This window comes from Schistocerca nitens, chromosome 1 (assembly GCF_023898315.1).
Source record: "Schistocerca nitens isolate TAMUIC-IGC-003100 chromosome 1, iqSchNite1.1, whole genome shotgun sequence".
NCBI classification, from domain to species: Eukaryota; Metazoa; Arthropoda; class Insecta; order Orthoptera; family Acrididae; genus Schistocerca; species Schistocerca nitens.
In genome coordinates this window covers 1,309,370,652-1,309,397,204 of record NC_064614.1, presented here as the reverse complement: position 1 = coordinate 1,309,397,204, position 26,553 = coordinate 1,309,370,652, and the positions used below count along the sequence as shown (strand labels likewise).

At 40.5% G+C, this 26,553-nt stretch overlaps 1 protein-coding gene across 1 annotated transcript in view; it reads left to right on the top strand.

The window, feature by feature from the left end:
• Window positions 1–26,553, top strand: part of LOC126202743 (ubiquitin-protein ligase E3B) — a 312,843-nt gene that overhangs the window by 31,899 nt on the left and 254,391 nt on the right. Inside the window, exons 3-4 of the mRNA XM_049936890.1 lie at window positions 9,193–9,520; window positions 20,924–21,112. Of these exons, the coding sequence (XP_049792847.1) occupies window positions 9,193–9,520; window positions 20,924–21,112 (517 nt within the window). The remainder of the gene's footprint in view (window positions 1–9,192; window positions 9,521–20,923; window positions 21,113–26,553) is intronic.

Sequence of the window (26,553 nt, the reverse complement as noted above, 5' to 3'; positions counted from 1 at the left end):
CCAGAAAAAAGGATTTACGGATGCTCTTAGAATCGCAGCGTACACTTGTTCTCTGCCTCCAGGAAACAAAATTGCGTTCTTGTGACTGCTTTCTGCTCTCTCATTTCTTCCTGGTCCACTTTGACCTTCCCCCCAAGGGTGGCATTCCATCTCATGGGAGAGTCAATCTGCTCATCTGGGATGAGGTTCATTGTCAACCCATCTCCCTGACTACCTGGCTTCAACCTGTTGCAGTCTGTATTTTCCTTCCTCTCTTGACCTTTTCCCTTTGTACTGTTTACATCCCTTTGTCATTTGATGTCATCAGGGCAGACTTCCTCCAGCTTATTGGGTAACTCCCTCGCCCCTTTAATATGCACCATCCCCTTTGGGGCTTGCCTAGAACCTGTCAGAGAGATAGCCTTGTGGCTGGCCTTTTCAGTCACTTTAACCTCATCTGCCTTAACACGGGAGTGCCCATGTTCCTTCCAGATTCCACTCATACCTATTCCCATTTGGACCTATCCTTCGGTACTGCCCAGCTTGCCCATCATCTTGAGTGGTCCGCTCTCTCTGACACATACTCGAGCAGCCATTTCCCATGTGCTGTGTGATTGCTGGCTCCTACCCCACCTTTGTGCACACCCAAATGGCAGCTTTTTAAGGCTAACTGGATACCTTACTCCTGCGTGGCGACCTTCGATGAACAGCATTTCCCCAGTTGTGATGACCAGGTAAAATATCTTACAAACGTTATCCTTGCCACCTCAGAACAATCCATTCCTCGGACTTCCTCCTTACCGCACCATGTCCTGGTCCCTTGCTGGACTGAGATGTGCTGCGATGCAATTCGCATGTGGTTACATGCTCTCTGCACTTTAAACCATAATCCTACAAGGGCCAGCTGTGTTTGTTACAAACAATTGTGTGCACAGTATTGTCGCATTCTTTGGGATAGCAGAAAAGCTAGCTGGATTTTCTTTACTAGTTCTTTTAACAGTTCCACACCATCTTCCATCATGTGGGTCAACCTCCGATGGCTGTCTGGGACCGAGGGCCATTCCCCAATTACCATCCTGACTGTAGTAGATGATGTTTTCATAGTTGACCCTACTGCTATCTCAAACACCTTGGGCCGCCATATTACGGAGATCTCGAGCCCCACCCACTATCACCATGCCTTTCTCCAGCAGAAACGAGTGGAGGAGGCTCAGGCGATACCCTTCTCTCGTGAGTGCTGCAATACTGCCTCTACTGTGACGGAGCTAGACTGTGTTCCTTCATCCCTAACCTCACCCTAGGACCAGACAATGTTCACATTCAGATGTTGCAGAACATTTCCCTTGCAGGCAAGCACTTTCTCTTTCATATGTACAATCTCACCTGGGCAGAGGTCATGTTACCCAGACACTGGCTCGAACTCATTGTCATACCCATACCTAAGCCCGGAAAGGACAAACATATTCCTACTAGTTATCACCCCATTTCTCTCACCAGCTGTGTTTGCTAGGTGATGGAATGTATGATTCATGCCCGGGTGGTATAGTGGCTCGAGTCTCACAATTTACTAAACCCCAGCACAGTGCGGATTTCGAGTGCGCCATTTTGTGGTTGACTATCTCCTCACTTTGTTAACCCAAATCATGAATGGTTTTCTGCGGAAATACCAGACTGTGGCCCTGTTTTTCGATTTATAGAAAGCGTACGATACCTGCCGGAGGACTGGTATCCTCCGTACTCCCTACACGTGGGGCTTGGTGGCCGCGTGCTCTGTTTCCTTCAGGAATTTTTAAAAGACAAGAATTTTCAAGGTAAATGTGTGGGTCCTGCCTTGTCGGACACCTTTATCTAGGAGAACAGTGTGCCTCAGGGTTCCGTCCTGAACGTTGTCCTCTTTGCTGTCGCCATGACTCCTATTATGGCCTGTCTCCAACAGAGCATCTCCGGTACTGACAAAACCATTTGTATGAATTTATGGTTGCACAATTGGTTTTTCCCATGATCTTTACATCTTGGGCATGTTGTTCTGCTGTTAGTTGAAACTACGAAATTCCTGGGGCTCATGCTCTATAGGAAACTTTCTTAGTCCTCCCACCTGTGTTATCTGGCAGCCTGATGTATGCAGTCTCTCAATGTCCTATGTGTCCTCAGTGGTACTTCCTGGGGAGCGGATCAGACCTCCCTCCTCCGTTTGTATCGGTCCCTTGTCCGTTTGAAACTAGACGAGGTGTTTTGTTTATTTGCACATCCGTCCTTCTCACGACATCTCCCTACTATCCACCATCGTGGATAGTGCCTTTTACACTAGCCCGGTTGAGTGTCTGTATGCCGATGCAGCTGAACTACTGGTGTCATACTGCCATGACTTTCTCCTCAGCAGATACACATGTCATTTGTCTTCCATGCCTGGCCACCCATCCTACGCCTCCTTCTTTGATGACTTTGTTGATCACCAGTACGGGGTGCGTCTTTCTTCTGTGTTATCTCCTGGAGTTCGCTTTTCTCTCTTGCTCCGCAAGCTTAACTTCGTGCTACCTCCCACTTTCCCGATGGGTGTGAACCTATCACCAACTTGGCTTTGTGCGACAGCCTGTGCCCTTTTTTTAACCTCTTATGTTCTCGTTTATGTTTGCTGCCTGTGTTATTGGCTGTTTTAGCGAACAACGCGTGGGCTGATGACCACGTCTTACTTTTTTATCCATCGTAGCAATATGGGTAAGGACATTTAACCTTTAATTCTCAGGGTGTATACGTGGACAAGGGGAAAAAAAAAAAATCCCGGATTTCCCGGTTAAAAATACACTTTTTCCTGGGTGACAGTATATTTTCCCTTATCAATCATTTGAATGGTTATGGTTTTATACACGGGCGTGCAATTTCCCGGCACTTTAGAAAACGAAACTCAGGGAAAAAGACACGTTTTGGAAATATATTTGATGTGCAGCAACATGTACGCTGGTTATTTTCCTATTTCGAAAGTATACATTGGAATTCCACCAAACACCGCATGTTACTTTCCGAATCATTGAAATCGAGATTTCGATGTGCTTTTGTAAGCCGTTGGTAGTGCATGTCACGGGATCTCGCCGGCCGATGACAGCGGATATTCAGAGCATAGGACACGTGATGTAGTCACCCAACAGCAACATCACTGTAGCACGAACACACAAACAGGGAAAGTTAATAGTTTAATATACATAGTGTTGCTACTAGAAAAGCAAAGCTTTCACATATAATATTGTTTCCAAGCTGCAAGAGAAGCTAAGCTTTCGCATATGCTGTTGATCTTTTTTGCGCGTGTTACACTTTTAAGATATATCACACAAATGTGCCAGTAAAATTTTTAATAATGACGTAAATGTCTGATCTTCAGGGTTCGAAATTCTTCTAAATGGCTCGTCATCAAAGGGTTGATTTTTAAATGAGAGTTAAACGCTCTGTGATTTAATAAATTCATGGTACATTCTTGCTCATAGATCAACTTACGTAAAAGGATATTTACTTTGAAAGTAACGCTTTTCAAACCACTATTCGCAATATTTTCCCGCGACCTGTTAGAAATAGGTTCGTTTCAGCAGTTGCCAGAGAGCGTAGATAACAGGCGACACCGCGCTTGGGTAGCTATCATGACGTAGGTTCAAAATGGCTCTGAGCGCTATGGGACTTAACATCTGTGGTCATCAGTCCCCTAGAACTTAGAACTACTTAAACCTAACTAACCTAAGGACAGCACACACATCCATGCCCGAGGCAGGATTCGAACCTGCGACCGTAGCAGTTGCGCGGTTCCGGACTGCGCGCCTAGAACCGCGAGACCACCGCGGCCGGCCATGACGTAGGAAGCCCGTGTGTACGTACGTGTAAAAAATTGCAAGATCATACATTATGTCATAAAAGAAACAAGAGATCAGAGGATACTGCAAGAGCATCGGAGTTTTGTGAACCATATTTAAAGTGCATACTTAAAGTGCACATTCGTATGTCCGGATTCCCAATGAAGCAGAATTCGACCTGATATTAAGCTCTTCAGTGTGGTTTACGGGATGTAAATTTTCTTGGAGTACCAGTACTGTATTACATCATGTTTGGTTCTTTATTATGGCATATTGCTAGACGTGCTAGGAAATGAAAACGTGCACTTGAAATGCAGAGAACAGTTGAAACTAGCCAGTACTGTGGAATTTAACATCATTCCTGTAGCCAGAAGCGGGAGAATCTACTACTCAAACGTGACTCAACTGCGCATGCGCATGAGCCCGCGCGTAACTGCTAAAACAAATCTAATGTAAACAGTTGCGACTTCACGCTCATTGAAGGCAATCTGTTGTTATGAAGCACTGCATAGTTTTCCTAAAGCCTTTGACACATTTTCAATTGGCAGGCTCTTGCATGAGCACTGTGTGTCGCTGTTGTACATGGCGCATTCCCTTTGCAGTTTAAGTTATTTTCGTTTTTTCTCTCGTTTATGTTTTATTAGTTCAAATGGCTCTGAGCACTATGGAACTTAACTTCTTAGGTCATCAGTCTCCTAGAACTTAGAACTACTTAAACCTAACACCACACACATCATGCCCGGGGCAGGATTCGAACCTGCGACCGTAGCGGTCGGGCGGTTCCAGACTGTAGCGCCCAGAACCGCTTGGCCACCCCAGCCTGCTGTGTTTTATTGTTGAAGTATTATTCTGCAGTAGCGGGATACAATAATATCATTTGTTAGCGTATCGGTTCTTACCAGTCAAAATTACAAAAATTTAACTGAAAACTAAAACGATGAAAAATTCCCGGAATTCTAAAAATATCCCGGTTTTCCTCCCGGATGAAAAAATTCCCGGGTTTTTCCCGGATCTCCCGGTTGTCCCGGGTCGTATACACCATGAATTCAGGACCTCCATTTCTCTATGTCATATTTTACGAACCTTTCTCCAACTCCTTGATTTTAGCTGTCTTTCCTTCTATCAATTGGGCTTAATGTGTAGTTGTTTTTACCTCATTTTTTTTTCTTAGTGTTCTACAGGTCTGACATGGGCACGGTTATGACCCTAGTTTTTTTTTTCACCCTAAAAACAAAACGAACAAGAACAAGAGAGGACCCAATATTGATCTCCGTGGCACACCTGCAGTGATTATTCCATATTCTGAAGAAGCTGTTCCATTGTGCACACTGTCTTATTTTTTTAATGCAACCCTCTGCATTTTTAAAATTAGATTGGATGAAGGCCAGTTACCTGCAGGATCTGTGATGGACTGTCATAATATTGCAACTTCTGTAGGAGAAAATTGTGAACTGTAGAGTGAATGCTTTTTACAATAAAATGCTAGTTGGCTGTGTTTTGTGATTTAAGGTTTCTATAATCTGATGTGTAAATTGAAAAATAATCTGTTTCACGGAGAGCTAGTCTTATTATCCCAATTGAGTCTAAGTATCTTATTTTGAGAGAGGGGCATGACGGTTCTTGCGTACATAATTTTTGTCAGTGCTGTCAGGAGGAAGTAAGTAATGGATCTTTTTGTTAAGTATTCATATCTGACGTATTAATGTGTCTTGTAAAGGGGTCTGGCTGACAGTAGTGTATTTCAGGCCATGTAGAAATATCCTGTTTGATAGTGATGTGTTGTGTATGTGGCTGAATACATTATGTATATGTGCAGAACTCTGCTTGAGATATTGTCAACTAACTAAGAGTTTTTGGTTTAGAGGGAATTAATTACATTCTTAATTTTTTTGGGAGAGCTTGGAATAATTTTTATTTGGCTGTAAATATGAGTCATTGCTTCTTGCATATACAGTTGAGCTTTCTTATAATGACATCGGTTCAGTGACAACTTGCCTATAATTTGGTGATTTCTGTGGTATGGCCATATTCCTCATAAGGAACATACGTCTCATCCTTGATTAATATGACAAATATATACGCGTGTACCTCGTATATGTCATTTTCAGCCTCAGTTAGCAGCAATATTTTCCAAGACTTAGTGTACTGTTGTTGCAACATGGCAACCTGACATATTATTCTCTCTGCCCTTCTGTCAACAATACATGTGGTATAGGTTCCTCACCTCACTGTTATCCTAGCCCATTCATACTACAGTAGTGGTCAACACTATGTGATGTCAGTTTCCATAACAATTCATTATGCAGTGCATGCATTTTAGAACAGCATGGCCAGTGATAGAAAAGTTTTAATGGTGGAAGAAAAAGAGAAAGTGATTCGTTAAGTCGAGAATGCAGCGAAAAAGTTGATGTGTATATCAGTTTGGCCTCATAAATTTCATAGTCTAAACGATTTGAAAGAACAAGGATAAAATTGCTACTTTGTTTGAACAAAATGGACATAAAATTAAACAATTACAGAAAGCTGAAAGAAGCAACATGGATGAAGTGCTGCTTAAGTGGTTTAAGCAACAGAGAGGCATCAATGTACCCATTAGTGGACTTCTCCTTATGGTGAAAGCAGAAGAATTTCCCAAGAAATTAAAAGATGAGGAATTTGTGTGCAGCAGTGGCTGGACTGACAGGTTTGGTTCAAGCAACAGCACAACATTTCTTTTGGCAAAGTGAGTGGTGAAGCCAACAGTGTGAATACTGAAACAATTCAACAATGGTTCACTATCATGTGGTGTACAATTCATGAAGGACATGCAGACGAGAGAGGCGTTTCTTTAAACTGACACATGACAAAACACTGAAATTTAAGGGCGAAAAAAGTGTTGGTGGCAACTTATCTAAAGAACGAATAGCAGTTCTGGTTTCTGCTAACACAGATGGAATTGAGAAGAAAAAAAATACTCATCATAGGTAAATAAAAAAATAGGTAAATCAAAAAATCCTAGGTGTTTTAAGCATGTAAGCTGAAAGAGAAGGCATTGGGATTGGGAGTTAAGAAATCAGAAAAGGAAGATACTGGTTCTTGTTTACAACTGTCCAGCACATCTTGTACTCTCTGGTCTGGAGAATATTAAATTCATTTTTCTTCCTGCAAATACAACAGGCTTATTGAAGCCCATGGGCCAGGGAGTAATTAAGAGTCTGAAAAGCGACTATTGTAAGCTCATATTACTGAAAATGATACAATACAATGAGAAAAAGCAGAATTCATGTATTACACTGATGGGTGCCATCAGATGGAGTACCAAAGCTCGGAGCTAGGTCAGTCCAAACCATCGAGAACTATTTCCTTCATGCGGGAATCACAACTGAAGGAATAAATGCTGCCGAAACTAAAAACAGATTCGATGACATTGATGACCTGCCACTATCTGAATTGTTGCCTGAAATCAACTGTGATATTCTCAGTCAGTGGAACTGAAATGTATGCAACAATAGATGATGTTGTTGTTACATCCAAAGTACAATTGAAGAGGAAATCGTAAATGAAGTGAAGAATTAGGGCCACAGGGACCATGAAGTGAGCTAGCGAGGTGAAAAAGAAGAAGAGGAAGAAAGAAATAAAGTGCCTAGCCCTACTGTGAGTGACAGTTTAGAAGCCATTAGAATTGTGAACATGTTCTATGAAGCTAGGGAGTGGAGCAGAAAAATTGCAAATGAAATAATGAACATAGGACATAATTTAGAAAGCGTGTAGTGGACTTCACTCCTAAGTAAAGATGTTTGGCTAGTACTCTACATATTGCTGTACATTCTATTTTCAAGTAAGCTTAAGAGTGAATACTGAATGTAAAATAAAAGAAGGCTAGATAAATGTGTTTATTTCCATTTGTCACCACAATATGCTGAAAATATGAATCTCGGTTACAAAAACACTCATTTGTAACAACGTAACTTTTAAGATCCTTTGAAAGTTGTTATTGTCAGGTTCCACAATATTCTATTGCTTTATCCCTTAAACTGGCCATACCAGTCTTCTGTGCTTCTTTCAGAAAATAATTTTTTAAAATAAAGAACAGGAAACCAAGAGGCAAGTCTGATGTAGTCTACCTATTTTATTGTGACAACACGTCTCTTAACAACACGTCTCTTATTTGCCTTTTTTTATGGCTAAAGATAAATGTTGTAAAATTTTCATGTCTTAAAATTGCACCATCAATAAGCAATATTACTTTTTTCAAAACATATCCTTTGTATAAATGGAACTGTAGTATTAGGTGAAGGTCCAACCTCAAGAACTTAGCTTTTCTCATTTTCATAGTTTTTTAATGATTTTTGTTGCTTACTTTCCATCTTCTTATAATATCAGTTACAATGACCACTTGGCTATAACTTCGTGATTTGTGTGGTACAGCCATATTCCTCGTAAGGAACGTAGTCTTATCATTGCTTAATACGACAGATGTATATGTGTGTGTCTTGTATATGTCATTTTCGGCCTCAGTTAGCAGCAAGGTTTTCCAAGACTCAGTGTACTGTTGTTGTAACATGGCAACCTGGCATATTCTTGTCTTTGCCCTTCTGGGATAGTGTTCTTAGTTGTTGGCTATAGGGGGCAGTCAAATGAAAAAGAAATAGTTGGAAGAAAAAGTAAATAAACTGTTTATTATTTTAAGCAATCACCATAAGTTTTAAACAGACGTATCCTCCTTCTGGGAAGGCCCACATATAACTGAGGTTGTTTAGACTATGCTGCAAAAGTTTTGCTGTGAAGCCCTTACACATCCTGCATACTGCCCCAATCCCTCCCCATGTCATTTCCATATTTTTGGAGTTTTGAAAAAAGGCACTTATGGCTGTTGATTTGCTTTGGATGAAGGGGTGCACACCTGGGTATAATCATGGTTTCATAGGCGACCACAAACATTTTGCCATGAATGCACTGACTGTCTTGTATCAGAGAGGAATAAATGTATTAACAGTTATGACAATTCCTTTTGAAATAATAAACAGTTTACTTACTTTTTCTCCACCTATATTGTCGTCATTTGACTGACCCCTATATTTACACTTTCAGCTTAGACTTGGAGACATTGCACACATTTAAATTTTCGGTATCTCACATACAATCCATTTTAAGTAAAAACATTGATACCATATACATCATCACGGTTTCCGTAATTTTGTTTTTTATGGCGTGCAGTTATGTGAGTTCCACGTTTGGAACCTTCAGTTTGTGCACCTGTATTTCTGTTGTATCTGTTTCTATTCTGAAACACTAAATGTTGAGTAGTAAGTTCTTATACACCTACAGACAGAAGTCTCATTTACTATATCTGTTGTTTGTGTTTGAAATGAATAACTTTTTTTTACATCATTTATTTCAGATATTTAGTTTCTAGTCTTGAAAGTGACTCGGTGAAGCTGAGCTATGTCGGTGTAGCCTTAAATAAAGAATATGCGTTGGCCTGGATCTCTCATATGAAGACCATCTTGTGGAAATGCTGCATTTACCTGGATGATCTGCATCCAGAATACCCAGCAGATATGTGCACAATGTTGTTGTATCTGCATACATTAGTGGCCTTTACATCAACTAATACATGGTTCATACTAAAAGCAAAGCATATGGAAGTGCTGAAATCTGGAATGAATCAACTTTGTGCCAATATTATGGGACATTTGTTCAACAAGGGCTTTTATTTAACATTAAAGGTACATTTTGGAAATATTTTATGTCAAATTATATAACTTAGTTATTATTGATAAGGTAATGTACTAGATTTTTAAGAACAATTTAAGAACGTACAGTAACTGGCAACAGATAGGTATATGCTACTCACATTTTTATTGTGCTGTTGCACCATTGGTTTGCATATACACAATTGACACTGTGTAAACATTTTTGTTTTTGTGGGGTGTGTGAACCTAATTGTATTGCTTGTTAATTAAAATACGTAATGTAAATATGTAGTTCTCATTAACTGTGTAACTTGTTGGCACATATTTACCACGAAGTTAGATCTGTTTGGAGGGCATTGTAAGGGGAAAGTGGTAAATGTATAACATGGTTTACACAAACAACAAGTGTATGGTTAGAAAATAGGATGGTGTAATTATAGAAACAGAATAGCCTCAAAAAATGATCTAAGTGTAACTTAACATAATTTGGTAAATGTGAATACAGTCATGTATTCGCTAGGGAGATAAGTAAAATGTGTTGAAAAGTGATGGAGTGATCAAAAGTTGCTGTGAACGCAGTGTCAACTGATACAAATTGAAGAGAAATTGAGCCAAAATAAAATTAATATCAAGTCAAAAAAGTTGAGCAAATTAGGAATTATCTGCAAGATTAACATAAATTCACAGTGGCAAAAAAAAACACTGATTGGATGCACTTCTCCTGGAGCCAACTTTGAACTGTTTTGGTCCACTGGTGATGTTCTTTGATTCCTGCTGCTTCTTTCTTCTGTTCTATCCAAAATTTTTCTTCACAAGACCGCTGCTGCCCCTGAGACTTGCACATCTTGATTTTTACAGTGTTTCTGTCTTTTTTGTCTTCCTATCTAATAACACTGGTCAGCAACATTTTTATTACAAAGAATATGAATAAATATTTTCTTTCCTAATTAAAAAATGAACTCAGCTTTAGGCCATCAGCCTCAGTTTTCCTGTGACACACTGCCTTCTATCTGTCAAAATCCTTGAAAATCCCATTATTGCTTAGCCTTTTGTGGGTTAACATAAATATTCTGCAGATTTAATTTTTGAAAAATAATTGAAAATGTACGAAGCGTTATTACAAGTGGCCACAGTTCATTTCAGAAATCTACATCTGGGAAATGAAAGGAGTTTGGCTGCATTCAAAGTTATGAGTTGTGCTTGAACACACAGAATCACATTCTGTTTTTTGGCACTTGTATTTCTGCATTGAGGAGTTTTGATAGTTGTTGGAAGTGACTTCTTGTCTTTCAAAGTTTGTGAAAGCCTGTGCATTGTGTTTTGTAGTAATTCAGATGAAGAAACGCATTGTACTTATGTAAACAGCACAAATTCTTTTTGTTATATCTGTGGAGAATGAACTCCAAAATTGCAAAAATGGAAACTTGATCATCTTGTAAAGAAGAGCTACAAACATTATTTAAGTTAGTGAACAGAAGTAGAATTGGGCTCCTCCACATAATCTGTTTGTCATGCACTAAACCCCTTACAGGCTGGTTAGAAGGTTCACATCACATGTCCCTTGCTGTTCCTATGATTTTTTTTTTTTTTTTTTTTTTTTTTTTTTGGGGGGGGGGGGTGGCAATAGTTGGAATCCGCTTGAAATCAAGAATAATGTCGCTATATTCTAATTTACCATCTGCTAAAAGACCTGTATGTCACAATGAGAGAATTTCTGATACCTGTGCCTCCTGACAATACAACTATGAGTGCAACAAATACAATGGTCAACATCCAGAAGACAGTCAAGGAGATATGTATGCTGACCCAGCATTTTAAGATCTCTGTGAATCAAATATGCTGCAATTTTTACTTTGGTGATCTTGTTGATGATTTAAATTTGTCGAAGCAATAGGCTAAGATTTAGCTTCGACATTAAAAGGATGTAATCTTATTCTTTACACTGTGAAAGAGGCTTTTTGTGACCACCATTTGTTTTTGTGAATATTGAGTTCCTTATGGAGACTGTTGGCCAAAATTTCAGTGTAAATGAGTGGCACTCATCCAAAGATTTCAGGAAAGTCAATCTGAAAAACAGTGCCTATCTGCAGTAGGAATAAATTTCCTTCTGTTCTGTTTGATCATACTGTTAATCTGAAGGAGATATGTGGGAACTTTAACCTGCTACTCACACTTACCCAGTTTGAGAAATACAAGTGGCACACATGTGGCAGTCTGAAGTTAACTGCATTCCTTCTTGGCATGGAGCTTGGGTTAACAAAACAAAGCACTGCTTCCTATGAAAGTGGGTGTCAGCAGAGACAGGGAGTGAAAGAGAGAGAGAGAGAGAGAGAGAGAGAGAGAGAGAGAAAAGAAATAGGCATTATTGAAGGAAGAATGGCCTGCTTGGAATGAACTACTGGCTGGACACAAGAATGAGGTGAACACTGCTCTTGTTGATCCCAAAAATATGACATTACTTTTACTGCACTTTAAGGTGGGTCTCATTAAAAACTTCTCTAAAGCTTGAGACAAAACTTCAAATGGATTCATGTACCTGTGAGAAAAGTTTCCAAGGATCGATGAAGCAAAAATACAAGGAAGAGTATTTACAAGAATGCAAATTATGGAATTAATGTCTGATGATTGTTTCCGTGATTTGTTGAGTCATGTCGAAAGAGTGGCATAGCTGTCTTTCACAAGTATCTGCAAGAACTTTTTAGGCAACCATGAGGCAGGGAAATGTCACAATGTTGTTCAAGAACTATTAATATCATACCACCTTACTGGATGTAATGAGTCACATAATCTACATTTCTTTAATGATCATTTGGACTTGTTCCCAGATAACCTTGGCACCTTTAGTGATGAATATGGAGAATGATTTCAGCAGGACATTTCTCAAATGTTAGCAAGACAAATTGAGTACCACCACATTGTCTGACAACTGCTGGTCCTTATGAAACAATGTTCCTGAGGTAGAATACCCAAAGTATTGCAGAAACCAGAAGGAAATGTTTTTAGAAATGATTCCACTCCTTTCTTTACTCTTTATGTTACTCATTTCTGTGATTCTTTTGCATGCTGCAGGTAGTTTCTTTCCTGGAAGTCTTATTGTGAGAACTGATCATTTTGTCAGATACTTATAATACGTAGACAGCTGGAAGCATTTACCGAACCATTTATTACATGAAAACTGAGGCTGGCATAGAAATTTTGAAATCAGATTTGGATTTAAGGGCAAATTACCTTCCAGGAACAGTGTGTATTATTATTGTAACTGAAAGAAGGATTGTTGTTGTTGTTGTTGTTGTTGTTGTTGACCAGTGTAATAATCGCCTGTAGCTTAGTGATCTTAGTAAACTATTTTCTGCGTAAGTTACCTTTTCTACTGAGATTTTAAAGTGAGTAAATGTTCTCTTTGTGAATGCTGTGTTGACAGCTTAAGTTGTGCTCTAAGAATTTTGACCCTTCACCTTCATACAACTCTGACATTCTTCCACGTTTTGTATGTTTTTGTGGTCTGCATAGTAGGTTTTTCTTGGCTTAAGGTTTTCCGTGGGACTGTAACTTTTTCTCCATTTCTTCAGTTCCTTTTCTTGATGGTAATGCTAGGTTTTTGTAAAGCTGTGTCACTGGCAGTTAATTTCTTAGCTCAATCTCAATTGAGCGTACCTTCTTTTTATGAATATTTTTCGTTACATGGAATGCCTGCTGCACTTTCCTGACACTATTACAGTTCACAATTCAGTCTTGTCCATTTGGTTGTCTGATTTATTTCACAGACATACTTGATATTATGAACCTTTACTGTTCTTCTATTCTGTGTGAAGATGTATTTTGGACTTTTGTTGTTTCTGGTGATGTATGTTAACTTCTCAGATGGCAATCTCTCCTCCAAGATTTTAACTTGTGTGTTTCAGTGTCCTCTGATAATAGCACAGCATCAGTCAATGCTAAGTTGGTGAAAGAAATATTCTTTTTCAGATACAGAGTGTTGTTCCATAGATGCAACCATTCTAGAGTGGTCTCTCTGGAGAGGCCAGACAGACATGTTTCTGAAGAAGGGCAACAGCCTTTTCAGTAGTTGCAGAGGCAACGGTCAGGACGGTTGACTGTTATGGCCTTGTAATGTTAGCCAACAACTACATCTACATTCATACTCCGCAAGCTGCCCAATGGTGTGTGGTGCAGGGCACTTTACGTGCCACTGTCATTACCTCCCTTTCCTGTTCCAGCCACGTATGGTTTGCGGGAAGAACGACTGCTGGAAAGCCTCCATGCGTGCTCGAATCTCTCTAATTTTACATTCGTGATCTCGTCGGGAGTTATAAGTAGGGGGAAGCAATATATTCGATACCTCATCCAGAACCACACCCTCTCGAAACCTGGACAGCAAGCTACACCACGATGCGGACTGCCTTTCTTGCTGAGTCAGCCACTTGAGTTTGCTAAACATCTCCGTAACGCTATCATGCTTACCAAATAACCCTGTGACGAAATGCGCCACTCTTCTCTGTCAACCCGACCCGGTATGGATCCCACACTGATGAGCAATACTCAAGTATAGGTCGAACGAGTGTTTTGTAAGCCACCTCCTTTGTTGATGGACTTCATTTTCTAAGGACTCTCCCAATGAATCTCAACCTGCCACCCGCCTTACCAACAATTAATTTTATATGATCATTCCACTTCAAATCATTCCGTACGCATACTCCCAGATATTTTACAGAAGTAACTGCTACCAATGTTTGTTCCGCTATCATATGATCATACAATAAAGGATCCATCTTTCTATGTATTCGCAACACATTACATTTGTCTATGTTAAGGGTCAGTTGCCACTCCCTGCACCAAGTGCCTATCCACTGCAGATCTTCCTGCATTTCGCTGCAATTTTCTAATGCTGCAACTTCTTTGTATACTACAGCATCATCTGCGAAAAGCCACATGGAACTTCCGACACTATCTACTAGGTCATTAGCCAATATGGCATTTCCGTGCTGGTACTGTGAAAGGCTGAAAGAAAGGGAAAACTGCAGCCACTACTTTTTTTTGACTGCTTGTAGCTTTACTATACAGCTTACTGATGATGGCATTCTTTTCAGTAAAATATTCCAGAGGTAAAATAATCCGCCATTCTGATCTCTGAGCAAGGAGTGCTCGGGAGAATATCATCACCAGGAAAAATAGAGTTATAAACACAGAATTAAATCAGGATAATAGAGAAACAGGCTAATAATGAATAAGAAAATAGGAATGTGTGTAAGCTACTACGAACAGCGTAGTGAACACATTATTGTAGCCAAGACAAGACATGAAGCCAACACCCAACACAGTACTACACGTTTATATGCCAACAAGCTCCACAAGTGAAGAGTCAGGAAGAATGTATGATGACATAAAGCAAAATTCAGATAGTTACATAAGACAAACATTTAATTGTGATGAGTAACTGGAGTTCAGTAGTAGGAAAAGGAAGCGGAAAAAAAGTAGAACATGGACTGGGGCAATGAAATGAAAGAGGAAGCTGCCTGGCAAAATTTTGCACAGAGCATAATTTAATCATGGCTAAGATTTGAGTTAAGAATTGTGTAAGAAAGTTGTATAAATAGATGAGGTCAGTAAACACCGGAATGTTTCGGGTTGATTGTGGGTACCGGTATATCTCCAAGAGCGTTGGTGGATGCATTGTGGTGCAGTCGTTAGTGTCACTGGCTTGTGTGGGATGGGTACCAAGTTCTTCTGGTAAAGGATGTCATAGCAACAGAAGAATTCATCAACTGGTGCCTGTGCATTGAGGAAATGCAACAGAAAAGAGTTGGATGAAAAACCATATGGCCGACCCCTGAATGTGGTCTCTATGGCAGTTGTGGATGACCCCCATGAGCTCACCTCTCTTGTATACCAGGTTGTAAGAGAAGAGAGACAGCATTTTATGGTAGCCATAACTGTCAGACTGAGTAAGCAAGAGAGAGCAGCCTTAACTATCCAGCCCATATAACAGTAGGAATAGAGAATGTTGACAAAGTAATGTATCGAACTTATGTATTTATCTCTGCCACCAGTCAGCTGTGCCAAAAAGAATGGACACAGCCAACTCAGATTTATGCTGCAACTGTTAAATGACAAACAAGCACCTAAACAGTGCAGGTACAACCAACTCTTCTGCTAAATATAATGCCTAACAGAGGAACAGACCTTTGGAGGACAGAGAACAACACATTGTTATGTTTCCACTGTGGAAGCTCTTGACACATTTTATGCTAAAGCAGAAAAAGAAGACAATTTTTCAGTGATGTTAACCATCACAGTGGCTCCATTCACACTAGTCAACTGCATATGATTGTAATAGATCTGAGGGAGAAAGCTCATTGCCATACCCTGGATGAGCCCCCCCCCCATGTTCAAGCACACTTTAGCTTTTCAGTGTCATTGTAAAGAACCTCTAGCCACTTTTCTAGCTGCTGAGTTCAGGAAGATTAAGCAAGTTGATTGTCTGTGGAGTTGAGGCTGCCACAGGTGGAAAATCTTGCACGGATGACAGTTATCTCGATGTCAGGAAGTCTCTTTGGTGTAATCAACGGTGAACAGCCTCTTCAGCCTCAGTCAACTCAGGGACTTCTGTTTCTGTGATGTGGGATGCTATCACTTGCAACTAAAGAAGACTTATGTTTTGTGTTATTAAAGCGATTATGTTGAAAGTCAAAAATGTAAATATAACTGACTGACAGTAACATGTATTTCAAAAATGACTATCAGTGACAGAACACAGATCTTTCACTTCATCATTTTGTTAGAGCATAGTCATAATGTTCTGTTCAGATTGGATTTCTTACAGGCATTACAAATGGTCATAAACTGGAAGATTAGAGCTTCATCTTGACTGAGCTCTTTCAAAAAGCACACATAACAAAGATTTCTGTGGGCAGTGGTTTGCTGTTGAAGACATTGATATCCCACCATTGACAACAAGACGAGTTCCAGTCGTCGGTCTGGACAATCTGTTAAACTGTGAAGCTTTTGTTGACTGCAAAATGCCACTCGTTTTCCCGGAAGAAAAATATATGCCAGTGACAATCGTAAGCATTGTAGACACCCAGCGAGAACTTTAAACACTAATTTTCATCAGCAGCAACTACTTATCCTTGAAGCTATGTGCATAGGGACAGCTGAACCAGTTGAGGAATGGCAGCTTACTGTTGTCAACGAAGAGTCATGCTCCACTACCATTTCATACAACATAGGGGTGAAAGCTACTATCAAACTGCCAGTAGGATCTGGCCTGACCGAGGAACAATGTAGGTGAGTGATAGTAATTCTGTGCAAATTTTTGAATACTTTCAAATCTGGAGCAATGAAGAGACAGACCAAATGACCTTTGGTAAAACTCCGTATCAATGCTGGGAATTATCCACCAATTAGCTAGTGTTCATGTAGGTTGTCACCATCTGAATAACAGATTAATGGGAGAGGAAGTGGAGAAGATAACACCAAGATATCATCACTGAACCTTCAGAGAGTCCTTGGACCTCTCCTGTCGTAACTGTGAAGAAGAAAAAGGAGGAGGAGGAGGAGGAGGACACATGGCACTTCTGTGTTGAGTACTGATGACTGTAAAAAATTACGAAAAATATATATCTACCCATTGCTGCACATTGACGGTATCCTGGACTGCTTGAGAGAAGCAAAGTATTTCTCTACAGTGGACATGCAGCAAGGCTACTGGCAAATCGAAGGATGATGAAGCCGAATGGAAAAGACTGTGAACATAACTCCTGACAGCCTCTGAGAGTTCACAGTTATACTGTATGGACTATGTATTGCTGTAGCCTTCTTTGAACATATGATGGATAGCCTGCTTTGTCACCTTAAATGGATGCATATGTTTGGTGTCTGGATGGCATTGTAATGTTTTCAAAGACATTTGAAGAACATTTAAACCACCTGAGAACCATATTGAAGTGTGCTTAGACTGTAGACCTCTGCCGAAATCTGGAAAAAGTGCATCTTTGCCACCCAAGAAATAAAAATATCGAGGCACCAAGAGAATGGCAGTGGCATCTGTTCTGATTGGTAGAAAATAAGAGCAGTTGCAAACTTTAACACTCCTTGGCACAAATGTGATGTGAGAAGTTATCTCGAAATATTCTTGTACTGCCATCGATTCATAAAAGACTTTTGTACCGAGCACATCCCTTGCAAGAACTAGTGCACGGAGATGTCAGATTTTCCTGGTATGAGATGCGAGAAAGATCTTTCCTTGTCCTTAAGGTGGCACTGACGTCATCTACTGTCCTCAGATAGTATGCCGAGAGTGCTGAGACAGGATTTCCCACTGAAGCAAGGGGTTATGGAATAGCTGTAGTTCTAGTACAAACCACAGAAGGTGCTGAAAAGGGAGTAGCTTATGCTTCCCTAGTACTTTCAAAATCCTAGAGGGGCACTCCATAATAGAGAAAGCTCCATCTGGATTCATTTAAAAAAAAACCTCACCGTAGTGACGGAGTATTACTCTCTGTGCTGGTTGACTAGTCTGAAGGGAAGGATCTGTTGGTGTGACTGAGGGGATGGACACTGAAGCTTTGGGAATATGTGTCAGTGGTATGCAAAAACAGGTGCAAACACAAGGATGATGGCTGTCTAACAAGTAATCCTTTAGCAGAACACTCCAGGGCAGACGAAATCTTAGTCATTGCTGCATTAAATGGTATTACTGCTGAGCAGGGGGAAGATACAGCATTGCTGAAAACCATAGAAGCATTGAAGAATGAGAACATGACGAAAGAAGAATTCCAGTTAATGAACAGAACATTTAATATTCCACGCATCTCCGTCAACTGTAAGTGTCCGCCCCTGGTAGCTGAGTGGTCAGCGCGACACAATGTCGTGCCTAACGGCCTCGGTTCGATTCCCAGCTGGGTCGGAGATTTTCTCCGCTCACGTTCTGGGTGTTGTGGTGTCCCTATCGTCATCATTTCATCCCCATCGACACGCAAGTTGCCGAAGTGACGTCAACTCGAAAGACTTGCACCGCGCGAACGGTCTACCCGACGGGAGGCCCTAGCCACGTGGCATTTCCATTTATCAACTGTAAGTATATTTGTTAAAAAATCAGCTACCGGAGGCACAAAAGAAATTTTATTTCTGTGCCAGTTTTAGCCACGTGATGCCCTTCTTTAGAAGATTGTAGTTATTGCATTATTAGCGAGTGCCAAAAATATGGAGGTGTGTGCTGCACAGTATTGTAGTCATATGGATCATATATGTTTACAAATGTGGTATTAGAAGACCAAACAACAAGTGCAGAAATCATGTAAGAAGAGTTCTTGCATGATTTCTGCACTTGTTGTTTGGTCTCCGTATACCATATTTGTACGTGTACTGCATTCCATTTGACAACAGAACTATGCTGCATATTTTTGATTCTCTCTAGTAATGTGATAATTCTAATCTTCTGAAGAAGGGTGCTAGGTGGCTGAAATGGGTAAGGAAACAAAATTTCTTTATTGCAACTGGTTGCTGGTATTTAAAAGAAAGAAAGGGATATTGCAGTGCCTGTGTTATTCCAGATTACGATGCAAAGTTCCTTTGGATGCGGATGCATGTCCAAATGAATTTTACAGTGTAATTTGGAATAACACAGGAACTGCAGTACCAGATTTATCCTCCGACATTGGGCAAGCAACTTTCAAGTGAAATGTTTCCCCTGTATGGGAATATATGTAATGGATGTACAAGTACAGGTTGTGGACATGTGATTGACAACATGTGAAAGTTTGGGTCTGGCTGTTAGTTGTGCACAGATAGCCAAGTGGTAAGGCAACTGCTTGTGATAAGCAGGAAATCTGAGTTCGAGCTCCAGTCGGGCACAAATTTTCTTTGTCGTCATTTCATTATACAGTTGACGGTTGTCCATATTTGCTGTTACGAATACATTTCGTGTACAAAAACAGAACATCGTGTTAGAGGATGTACGATCTGATGGGGCAAAAATGGTTGCTCATCATCCCATCTCATCTTTGGCCAGCTATCCTAAAGACCCCTGGCCCCCTCGAACACCCCTGCCTACCCCGTGAACACCCCCCCCCCCCTTTCCCCAACACTCCGACATTAAACGGCATTAAATCCATGTATCACCGGTCGCGCTGCTATCGACCTGTTAAACACTATGGATACCACTGTAAGGAATGCTAGCAACAGAAGCACATGTTACAGTTACCTCTGAGGCACGTAGCACAAATTCCACCTTTAGCAGCACCATCCCATCAAATTAGAATTGTCCTCTCGGGGAGACTCCAGAAGCCGACAAACAGAAATTGGTGGATAATAGACTGCACTGCATACCTCACCCACTGTGCTGTCACCAAAACTTTGTCGACCACCAAAACTCCTGAAACTGCGAGGTTACTCGAGGAAGAAATCGTTTTGAATCGTGACTCGGTGTGTGAACTCTGATCATGAAAAAGTTTTGCAGGTGAGCCTAGTATTTCCACATTTCAACATCACTGCCTACCACACACAGAGAAATGGCCTCTCAGAATACTTCAAGATGTTCTCTCATTGCACGTCACATACGTAGTCGAGGATTACGACACTTAGAATGAAATTTTCACTCTACAGCGGAGTGTGCGCTAATATGAAACTTCCTGGCAGATTAAAACTGTGTTCCGGACCGAGACTCGAACTTGGGACCCTTATCTTTCGCGGGCAAGTACTCTACCAACTGAGCTACCCAAGGTGGACTCACGCCCCATCCTCACAGACGAGGTACTGGTGAAATTAAAGCTGTGAGGATGGGGCGTGAGTCCAGCTTGGGTAGCTCAGTAGGTAGAGCACTTGCCCACGAAAGATAAGGGTCCCGAGTTCGAGCCTTGGTCCGGAACACAGTTTTAATCTGCCAGGAAGTTTCATATCAGCGCACACTCCGCTGAGAGTGAAAATTTCATTCTAGAATGAAATTTATGTGACAATATAATGGTAAGACAGAGATTACAAAACCAAATTTTAAACATAGAGACATTTCCATGGACAGAAGTGGTCTCTTACAATGATTTACTAGTTATCAAACTGCAGATTAAAGGCAAGGAAATTGCAGAAAAGTGGGAAATTAACGAGATAAGAGCTACATAAATTGAAGGCACTGGAGGCTGTTGAGAGTTTCAGATTTCAGAGATGAAATAGGGATGACAGCAGAGGATCACATAAGTAAAGAGGGAAAGACCGTGTGCAAGACCCTGTATAACACAAAGAGATATTTAATCCACACGTCGTAACCCCTCTAGACAAGCTGCAGAACCGTGTGTGCGTGTACAAGCATGAGTGTGAGCACTTTAGTACAAAAAAGGACTAGCAGAGTTGTCATTCCTGTTTATGTGACTTTTGACGAAAGTAGATTTTCGTTGTTTATGTTCTTGTTCTTGTTTTGCAGTTATTGACTCCTCTTTTTTTTTCCAGACACTGTTGATACGAGGTCTTGGACGTTCAAAAGTGACATTGAAACATGTGTCACTATCAGCAATTATAACATTAGCACTGCGGCCACTAGTCTCTGCGAATTTTTCGGAGAAACTGATGACAATGTTTTTAATACATATTTTGTGTGTGCCAGGTCTAATTCTACATTTGCAGAACCTAGCTCCTGAGGTAATAACTAATTTTGCTATGTACTTATTTTCACATTTATCTAATGTACGGGGCTCTTGTCATTGACTTAGTGTGCAGAAGACAGTGCTTGGGATCATGACCTCTTGATTTTGTGGGGCAGTGAATGTGTACCGTATTTACTCGAATCTAAGCCCCACTTTTTTTCCGGCTTTTGTAATCCAAAAAACTGCCTGCAGCTTAGAATCGAGTGCAAAGTAAGTGGAAGTTCTGTAAAATGTTGGTAGGTGCCGCCACAACTAACTTCTGACGTCGAATATATGTAGTGCTATAGAGACATACTTTGCAGGCACAAAGATAAATACTGGGGCCGAAACCTCTGTGTCACTAAATAAATTTAAAAAAAAACATGGAAGATGAGATTTTTTTCCTCCGCCCCGAGTTTCGACCACTGCATTTTCATACATTATCCAACGAAGTAAATACAAATTCCGTATTGTTCATCTTGGAATGTAGCAGCCTTTCAATGTACTATGAAAATCTGACTTGCAAGACTGTTTGGGATGTTTGTCAATAAGACCAACTCTACGTTCTGAATTTTTTCCTACCTGTGACAAGAAATGGTTGCTAATAGGAACTTTTATGAATTGTGAATCACATGCAGTATTCTCTTCACCATAAGAGTAATACGAATATAAACATTTTTCATGTATTCTTTCGTGTTTGCTGCTATCTCATTTAAATCCTGTCTGCCTAATAAACTACGAAACTAGAGTGAGACAACAGCAAATGCGGAAGAATATACATATCATGCCATGTTTATATTCGTATTATTCTTACGCCAAATAGTGATACAGTCAGAAATGAAGCACGACAACTGACTAGATTTTTAAATCTAAGATGACTCTAATTTCTGTGCAGAATGTAATGTACTAAAGAGGCGTCTGCAAAGATTTTCAAACGGAGAAAATTTTTCGCTAAACTCTCCTTCACAACATCTTCTATCACACGCAGCCTTTTATTTGGTTCTTGTTGATTATTATCAAAGAAAGCAGCAGTGTAAGTAACAACAAATAGCAGTCTCTTGCCATTGTTTCGCTAATGAGACGATTCCTCTCTTTTTTTAAAAATTGGAAGCGGTGGTAGCGTGCACAAAAGCAAGCCATGCCGTGAGCGGCAACAGGTCACAATAATGCATTTTCAGCTTAGAGTGACGTAAACACCTATAACAAACAGAATGGCACTTATCAGATCAAAGAAAAATAAGCAATCAATTCAAACCAGACGAAGCACGTGAAAAAGGAAGGGTACCCGTATAAATACGGATGGAGCGCCTGATGCATAGTAATGGCTACCTGGTAAAGCTTAACTGCTAAGCTTATGACTCGAACCAAACTACTGTAGCTGTATCGTCATTCATTCGACCTAAATTGTGTCTTATATTACAATGGACCAACTTCGTTTCGATTTGGAGGTGCGGCCTAAAACTTTTCTCTCCCCTTGAATTTCGAGTCGCAAATTTCAGGTGCGGCTTAGATTCAGGAAAATTTTTTTTCCTTGATTTCGAGTCTCATTTTTCAGGTGCGGCTTAGATTCGAGTAAATACGGTAACTTAAGCACCTATACTCTAATTTAAACCTGGCTCGAAACTAACTGTTTGTAGTAGTATGTTTTGTACTGTTACCAGTACCTGCTAGCAGACAGCAGGTAGCACTTAAAAATTAAGAGTAACATAATTTTGATATGAAAAAAAAAAAAAAAATCTCCTGCAATATGAACTTCATAGCTTTCCTCCTGTTGCTTGCCGGCTGGAGTGGCCATGCGGTCCTAGGCGCTACAGTCTGGAACCGAGCGACCGCTACGGTCGCAGGTTCGAATCCTGCCTCGGGCATGGATGTGTATGCTGTCCTTAGGTTAGTTAGGTTTAATTAGTTCTAAGTTCTAGGCGACTTATGACCTCAGAAGTTAAGTCGCATAGTGCTCAGAGCCATTTGAGCCTCCTGTTGCTTCTTCCTCTTCCCACTTGTCTTCCATATCCCCAACACCCACCCCAGTCAACATATCTCATAGTTATTGTCCTTTTCTAAGTGCCTCTTGCTTTCAGTGAGTAGTGATATTTCCTCATACAATTACTCTTGCTGAGCCATGGATCTTCCATTGTTTAATTTTTAACAAAACAATGGAAAATTCAGGATGGAATGCCATATGAATCTTTCCCACCAGCACCAGTTTTTCTGAACTGTGCAGATGGGAAGATTACCTGCAGTACAACCTACGTTCCCTAACCCTCCTCACCTCAACCTTCGTTAGTCACTGACCTCACCCATCCAGCCCCTTCTCTGTTCCCATTCCAGCACTACACAGCCGTCAACCATCATTCCACACACTCCCACCATGCTATCCTTCCCCCTTCCCACCCCAGCCTCCTCCTTACCCCCACCCAGTCGTCACTCCCATCATGCACTGGTGCTGCTGCTGCTGCTCAAAGTGTGGTTTCAGCTGCCTGAGACTGCAGTCGTGTGTGAGTTGCGTTTGCATGTGCTGTGTGTGTGTGTGTGTGTGTGTGTGTGTGTGTGTGTGTGTGTTGTTGTTGTTGTTGTTGTTGATGAAGGCCAATGGTCGAAAGCTTTAATTGTGAAAGTCTTCTTGTTGTGCCTATCATGACTCAGCATCTCCATTACTTTTTTTTTTTTTTTTTTTTTTTTTTTTTTTGTAATATGTGTGGTGAATATGTTCTTTTTTGAAGGGGGATGGAGTGAATACATATTTTACAGTTAAGTAATATTATTCTTGTAGACATGTTGGGATCTTACAACTAAAACCTGTCTTTTTTCACAATTCTTGTGTAGTCATTATTAAATTAATGGATGTACATCTGACCTGTTGTTGGTCAGGTTTAAGAGGAAAAAAGGGGTTTTGCCACCCATAATCCTTTGGTGTTTGTGTAATGAATGTGCCACATTATGTAAATTACAGGCAGTGCAGTAGAGTGAGTGAATGACTCACTCATCAATAGCTTGCATCATATTTGGGAAACCCAGTAGTGTGCATTGGTGCCTGCTGCTGTGAGACTTGTCACTGTGTAGTGACCTTTACTGTGTCTGGCAGTGGACCTTCGCGCGTCTCGGGTCTCAGTACTCTTGTCTCGGTTGTCAAGATTCTGAGGATGACAGAAATCTCTGCTACTAATTCTTCTAAAAAGTATGAACGCATGGCCCAGCAAACAAGCCCAGCTGCTTAGTCTGCCCAAAGTACCATAAGGAAACCACTGGAAACATTTTAAAGCAGTGCCATTTATTTTGACATTTAACAAATTGTTGCTTCCATAATTCATTGCACTACAAGGTATATTCTTAGCTGTTGAATCCACTCATGTATGTAGGATGGTGGCATTGTAGTCATACTACACTGGCATTTATGGATAAAGCAGCATGAGAACATAGTGTTCATCCCGAGAACCCTGTGTTACTGATTCTGGAGTCTTCTTAGGTTTCAGTCTGAAGATTTTTCTTCTCCAGTCCTCTCTGTTCCCTGCTACTCTCTTCACTTCTTCACTTGAGCATGCTCTTATCACATCCAATCCATCAGCAGTTTTGGACTGTAGGTCTTTTTCTTCCTTTCTTTCCTCAGGTCGTTCCATCCACTATGTTAACAAGAAAACTGTTGACAGTGGAGGTGGCCAATTACTCAATATCTTAATTTCTGTAGTGAGCAGATCTTTCAAATTCTTCTCCAGCACCGCCTTTCAAATACCTCCAGATATTCCTTGTCGCTTGCACCAATAGCCCACATTTAGGAGTTGTGCAAGGCCACACTCGAGACAGAACCATTAGTAAATCAGTTTTTGATCTGTACAACTAGGTTCTTTGCTGTAAGTGGTACCTTTTTCATATAATAGGCTGTTTTTGCCTGTGTAATTGAGCTATTTATGTAAGCTGAACTAGCAAAGTAGTTAAAGGTACTTGTCTGAGTGGTATATCATTAATTATAATGCCTGCTGCAATATGTTGTTAGTTACATATCATTATTTTGGATTTCTTTGTATTAATTTTCTTGTCATATTTCTCCTGCAAGATAATGTTCATTCTTCAAATTTCCTTTTCTTTCAGTTGCCCATCGTTATACTTAATAATGGCTATGTCATCAGCAAATCTTATGATGATTTCCATTCCTTTAGTTTTCAATCCCTTCCATATCTTTACATTTTCCTCAGCATCTCTGTCAGTATATGTGTTGAACAAACTAATGACAATTTGTGTGTTAGAAGTACTCTTTTCTCCTTGCCTTTTGACTGTATGATGCCTCTCTGCTTTTTATACAATTTGTATACAATTCACCTGTCTCCAAACTGTAGATCAGTGCTAGACATAATCTTCACTAAACCATTGTCAAAGGGTTTTTACAGATCTACAAATGCAATAAATAATGGTTTTCATACGTCTAGCAGTTTGTCCGTAATCTGTCGTAACACTGTGATAGCTTTCCTCGTGTCTCTGTTCTGTCTTAATCCAAACTCATCTTAAGCTGATTGTGGTTCAGTTTTATTGCCTATTTGATTATATATTAGTCGTATCAATATTTGCCACATGTGTGACAAGAGACTTGTGGTACAATCTTTTTCACATTTTAGAGTTTCAGATTCATTTCCCTAGTTTAATATACACTGATGAGCCAGGTATTATAAGCACTGCCCATTGTCGAATGCTGCTTAGTGGCATTGCAGGCACATGGCATAGCAAGGAGAGGCAGTTGAGCAGAGATGAATTGTAGTGACAATATGGGCCACAAACAGGGAAATTCACTAACATATTCGATTTTGACAAAGGGAGGGTTGTTACAGTCTGGCATCTGTGAATGAGCATCTCAGAAATGGTGAAGCTGGACAGCAGTTCATGTGCTGCTGATATGGACATCTGTGGAAAGTGATTGAAAGGCAGTGAAACTGGGAGTAGGTGTCAAGATGTTGGAAATTTTGTGCCTTGTCACTGCTCGTAGAGGTCGGAGGCCTACCTATTCGGTAAAGCGGGATAGGCAGTGATGCTGTAGGTACAAGTGTTTCGGAACACACCGTTCAGTGCTCAGTGTTGAATGTGCTGATCCAGTGATATCATCAGGTACAGTTACAGTGGTTACTGCTGCTGTTCGTGGTGGTGGGTGGGAGGGCTGTGGGATGGGCATCAATCCAAAGATCGGTTTGACGCATCTCACCACACTAGTTGATCCCGTACAATCTTCTTTATCTCAGCATATTTACTGCTACCTACATCCATTTCAACAAGCTTACTGTGCACAAGCCTATGTCCTCCTCTACCAGTTTTACTCCCCACATTTTCGTCCATTACCATACTGACTGTTCCTTTATGCCTCAGGATATATCCTATGAAAACTGATCCCCTTTAGTCCAATTCTAGCATAAATTTCATTTTCCTCATTAGTTATTCAGTCTACCCCCATATTATCTCCAGCATTCCTCTATAGCACCA